The 5,576-nt window shown below is 49.3% G+C and overlaps 1 protein-coding gene across 21 annotated transcripts in view; it reads right to left on the bottom strand.

Moving 5' to 3' along the window:
- Entpd8 (ectonucleoside triphosphate diphosphohydrolase 8) overlaps window positions 1-4,861 on the bottom strand; it is a 9,873-nt gene extending 5,012 nt beyond the window's left edge. For 4 of the 21 annotated variants that reach the window (XM_087654186.1, XM_087654171.1, XM_087654180.1 and 1 more), the window contains exons 1-4: window positions 3,117-3,245; window positions 2,333-2,518; window positions 783-924; window positions 577-694 (exon numbers count right to left, since the gene is read on the bottom strand). In XM_087654186.1, the coding sequence (XP_087510312.1) occupies window positions 577-694; window positions 783-908 (244 nt within the window). In that variant the 5' untranslated portion in view covers window positions 909-924; window positions 2,333-2,518; window positions 3,117-3,245. 21 annotated transcript variants of the gene reach the window in all.
- Between the last annotated feature and the right edge of the window lie 715 nt (window positions 4,862-5,576).

Below are 5,576 nucleotides of genomic sequence, written 5' to 3'. Positions count from 1 at the left end.
CTGTGACTGAAACAACGAAGGAGACCAATAGATGAAGCTAGTTTGGTTGCATAGTGGACTCCAAGTCCAGTGACGACAATTCTTACAGGGAAAGATGGGAAAACCTGAGTTCCTCCCACTTTGGGGCTTCTGAAGAGTGTGATTCTGCCACCTTTGGGCTCAGGTTTTAGTCTCTAGAATTGAGAGGAACCCCAGGAAGTACACCCAGGGCTTAGCACCTGGCAGCCCCTGTCCTCAGTGCTGTGTAGACCTAGTGGGAAGCTCCAAGATGCCAGAGAGGGACCTGGTTGGAGGGCAGACCTGGGACCAGATGAGGGAACGTTAGCCCCAGGCCCTGGAAGAGGTGTAGGGTCTGAGATCCGTGCGTGGATTCTCCTCAGAGCCAGACCAACTGTGTGACCCTGTGTCCCACTTCAACACTCTAAGCCCTTTTCTTTCAGGTTGATGTGCTTTCCTGAGGACTAGAAATGTAGCTTCCACCTGCCACCAGTGGTGTCTCACACTGGGCTTCCTGTTATCTATCACCTGGAAGTCCAAGCCAGGCAGCAGTGACCTGCCCTAGGGCTGTCCACTGACCTTCTACCTGGCAAGCCAGGGCCTGGCTGACCACTCCTGTGTCCTTCTCCTTGTTTGCTGGCCACTGGTACACAAACAGTGATGTGTGGGAGGAGCCGGCGTCAAACAGGATCCCAAACTAGGGACAACACGGACAGAAAGATATTGAGACCAACGTACATTCTGGTCACCCAGTGCAACATCCTCGTTAGGTCCCTGAGCCAAACCTTGGTGTCTGCAGGCAGGAGAACATTGGTTGCTTTCACCAGGATGAGGATGAGCATGGTGAGGCCAGAAGCTGCTGCAACTCCCAACAGGACCATGAAGACCCGTTCCTTCCAGGAAAGTCTCATGGTGGGAGGGGCTGAGCTGCAAGGGTTAGGTGGGCAGCAGTGGACTCTCAGACCCCACCTGCTGTCCCAACCCCCGCCTTATAGAGGAAGGGTCTTAAATGTCCCAACCTTCCTCAGATGTTGTCAAATCTGCCACAGTAAAAAACTGGCCACCAACAGTTTGCTGAGTCCAACTGGGCAAGCCCAATATTCTTACAGAGGTTGGGGGCCAATACAGGGAGTACTGACTGAGGACACAGCCCCGTGGAGCCAGGACAGCCATTTCTAGTGCCACTATCAAGAGCTAATGGAATCCCTCCCCTTAGGTAGGCCTCGCCCTCCCTCTCCCTCTGGGACCTTGCTTTCTTGACTCCACATGAAGAGTCCCAGCTCTGGACTGAACTCAGAACTTCAAACCAGGGTCTCCCAGTGCAGGACTTCTCTCTGGGAGCCTTAGGACCATGCTACGAGAGGCCAGGTGTGGGCTCCTCCAGAGGCCAGCTAGCTCTATTTTTAACAAAGACATTTGTTTCTTCTTGAAATTCTAAACTTGGATTTCTCTAATGGAGATCTGATAGATTTTAGCTGACCCCAGATGAACCTGGGCAGCTGACTGACCATGGAATGCTACTCTCCATGATGCTCAAGATGTCTATACCTTGATCTTTTTTGGAGCCCAGAGGGGGTTCTATGTCCTGACCTATTCCAGCCTCCAAGCTTCTGGTTAGCTCTGCTTTGGAGCAAGCCTCACAATGGATGTTGTTGCCTATTGAACTAGGCAAAGCCATGGTGTTCCCTGAACCTCCAAGCACTTTGAAATTCTGTGACTTGGAATCTCATGGCATATCCCCCAAGAGTGGAGACACTCCCAGTGTTCAAGAATGACGGGGGTTAGGACTTCCGGGAGTAGGCTAAGTGGGGCAAGAGCTAATCTGAAGGAAGGGGAACTGAGGAAAGTGGGCAAACGCCTGCCCCGAGCCTGAGCAGTAACTGGAGCCAGCACCCTAGAGCACAGGGACAAGTGGCTCCCAGATAGGAACCAAGAGAACACAGACCCCACCTCAGGACCGCAGCACAAGGGACAAGGCAGGCTCCTCTCACCCAGGACAAACAGTTCCCTCCCCCAGGACAGGCAGTCCCCTACCAGAGCCAGCCCACAGACCAGGACAGCCCATGGGGTCCTCACCTGCGCTGGATACCAGCTTTCAAGGGTAGCTGGAGGAAGTTCTGCTTCTGCCCTCCACACCCTGTCTCCACACCCTGTCTCCACCCACTTGAACCTGGGGCTGTGGGGGGAGGAGCGGGCTTCTCTCCAGCTGCTGCTTGGGCCAGACACCTACTAATTTCACTCTGCCTCACCGATCCCGATCCTGGGGTTACATTTTGCTTCTGGCGAGGGAGGAAGAGTGGCGTCCCTAGTTCTCAGGATGGACTTTAGAACTGACCTGGGAATGACAGAGAAGACAGGACTGGAGACACCCTCCCTGTTACTGTGGACCTTGTCCTCTGTCCTTCTCACTTGGGCCAGGCCAGACGTGGTCAGGGAACAGTTGCCTGAGGCTACGGAAGGGTGCTGCAGAGCTGATGTAGGTGGGCCAAGGGAAGTCACTCTCCTTCAGATCTGCTGGGTTCTTAAAACATAAGTTACTGGGTAAAACTCGGCTGAATATAGGTAGAATTGTTTACCTAGCATGCAAGAAGTCCTGTGTTCAAGCCCTGGTACCACATGGAACCAGATGTGGGGTGTGGAGCTGGAGAAATAATAGTTCAGTGGGTGAAGAACTTGCTGCACGAGCGAGCGTGAGGACCTGAGTTCAGAGGCACTGACAGGAAAGCTAAGGTACAGTGGCACGTGTCTGTAATCCCAGAATTGTGCACAGGGTTGGGGCAGAAGCAGGTGAATCTCGAGATCTTACTGACTAACCAGTCCCACTGAACTTCAGGTTCATGAAAGCCTCAGTCTCAATTAGATGATTAGATAAAGGGGTAGATAGTCGATAGGCAGATGGTAGATAATATATATATATATAGTAGGTATAGCCATGGTAGATATATGATAGATAATAGATACATAGACGATTTAGAGATAGAGGTGATAGATAGTAAACAGATAATAGACAGACAGGCAGAGGGACACACAGAGATGGTGTCCTTGGTAGGGCTTCTATTACTGTGATAAAACATCATAAGCAAAACGAGCTTGGGGAGGAAAGGGCTTGTTTTGCTTACAATTCAAGGTAACAGCTCATCACTGAGGGAAGCAGGGCAGGAACTCAAGCTGGACAGGAGCTTGGAGGCAGAGGCTGTGGAGGGTGCTGCTTACCGCCTTACTCTTCCCTGTCTGGCCTGCCTTCTTATACAACCCAGGATCACCAGCCCAGGGGTGGCACCATCCACAGTGAGCTGGCCCTCCCACATCCATCATTAATCCAGGAAATGTTCTACAGGTTTGCCCAGAGGCCAGTCTGGGGGGATATTTCCTCAGTTGAGGTTCCCTCTCCCAAAATGACTCTGGTTTGTGTCAAATTGACATAAAAACTAGCCAGCACAATGAATTCTGCTTTAGAGCAGCCCTCACAATGGATGGTGCTGCCTTCTGTTTGTTTTTTTGTTGTTGTTGCTGTTGTTTTGTTTTTTTTTTCTGGTTCTTTTTTTTCGGAGCTGGGGACCGAACCCAGGGCCTTGTGCTTCCTAGGCAAGCGCTCTACCACTGAGCTAAATCCCCAACCCTGTTTTGTTTTGTTTTTTTTAAAGATTTATTTATTTTATAGAAGTACACTGTAACTGTCTTCAGACACCAGAAGAGGGCATCAGATCTCATTACAGATGGTTATGAGCAACCACGTGGTTGCTGGGATTTGAACTCAGGACCTCTGGAAGAGCAGTCAGTGCTCCTAACCACTGAGCCATCTCTCCAGCCCCCTTGGTGCTGCCTTCTGGACTAGTCAAAGCCAGGGTGTTCCCTAGGCCTCCAAGCACTTTGAAATTCTGTGACTTTGTATCCCATAGCATACCCCACAAGAATGAAGACACTCCCAGTGTTTCATGAATGACTCAAAAAGCACAGGGGTAAGTGGGTCACAGGTTGGAACCAAGAAAACCAAGATCCCACCTCAGGATGTAGCACCTGGCAAACCTGAGACACAGAAGCGTCACTGTTAAAGCACACTTCCTAGTTCATCCCAATATCTCATAATGTTAATAACATCACAGTAAAAAGTATTTCAGCGTTTAAAAGTCGCATGGCCTTTAAAGATTCAAACACTTCAAAGTTCAGCCTCTTTAGAATATATATAAAAGTTTCTCTAAAATTCCAAAGTCTTGTAACTGTGAATTGCTGTAAAATAAAAAACGAGTAGATACTTTCTTATTCCAAGACAGAACCAGTGCAATTACAGTAGAATTAAACCCAAACCCAAAATTTAAAAAGTTTGGTGCTTGATGTTTAGGACCCACACTAAGGCTGTGCAGGACCCGGCAGTGAGCACCACTGTTCTTGCCCGCCACCGGCAGCACACACAGCGTGGCTCAGATCAGCTCCCCTGTGTGGCCTCTGCTGTCCTCGGCGGTCAGCCACGGTCCTGGCATCCCTATAAACACCAGGGGCTCTGCAACTGGGCTGCATCTTTTCCAGTAACCTCTCCTAGGCTCTCCACAGGGATTCTGACCCTGTCACACAGTCATGATCCTCGACTTCTCTCCACGAACCCTCCAGTCCTCGTGTTTATGCGACCTAGGATACACCTTCACCAATGGCCTCCCCTGCCATCTCTTTGGAACTTTAGCCCTGCCACTCAGTGCCAAGTCTCACCTGCTCTCCGTGATCTCTTCTTGCCTTCAAAACCAGCACCACCTATAGGACTCTTACAAAATCAATTTTTTGTTTTGTTGGGGTCCAGGAATGGCCTCACAAGCAGCATGAAGACTAATGTCAGTCAGACAGGAATAGTTCACTGGGCATGATCGATCAGGGCCACAATCCAGATTCTGGAACTGAACAGTGACCCTGAGTTAAGGTCCTTTTTAAAGGACTTTTTAAGCAGGACTTATGAACAGGGTTTTAAAACCTGAGATCTACAAACATTTGTGTCAAATTATTCAGCCAATCATGACTTAGGGATAAGGGATTTCCTTAGGAAATGTCTTTGTTGTATGCTGGTCCTGCTCCCATTGGTTGGGGTATTCACTGTGGCTGGCGACCTGCATTGTCTAGTGTTCATGTCCTAACTTGTCAACCAGGGTGTCAGTTACTCGCGTCCATGTCTCTTTCTGCTGGGTCACTTCCCAGGGAGGTCTTGGGAACTTAAACTTTACCATTGGCTCAAAGTGGAAGTCTTATTCCAAATAGTTTCTTATATTGGTGCAGGTGTCTTTTATGCTGGGGTCCATCCCAGGGGCAGTGTGTAAATGCAAATACCATAAAACTATACACACAGACACGGGAAGTGCTGCCGGGTGGTTGGTTCAGGTCCAAGCTTATTGTGGCTAATTATGCAAAGCAGTTCTACTGACTTCTATTGTGATCCCAAGGCTACAGAATATAACAGAATATGTAATCAACTTGGGTGTGAGAAAGATTCCTAGTAACAGCAGAACCAACGTATGAGAAAGTTTCCTTATAATATTAGTAACAACAAAATGACAGGCTAGCCAGGTAACAGTTACCTAGGCCTTAACACTGCATCTAGG

The sequence above is a fragment of the Rattus norvegicus genome, chromosome 3 (assembly GCF_021556685.1).
Source record: "Rattus norvegicus strain SHRSP/BbbUtx chromosome 3, alternate assembly SHRSP_T2T, whole genome shotgun sequence".
NCBI classification, from domain to species: Eukaryota; Metazoa; Chordata; class Mammalia; order Rodentia; family Muridae; genus Rattus; species Rattus norvegicus.
Note: the sequence above shows the minus strand (reverse complement) of the source record. Positions and strands in the feature narration are given on the sequence as shown.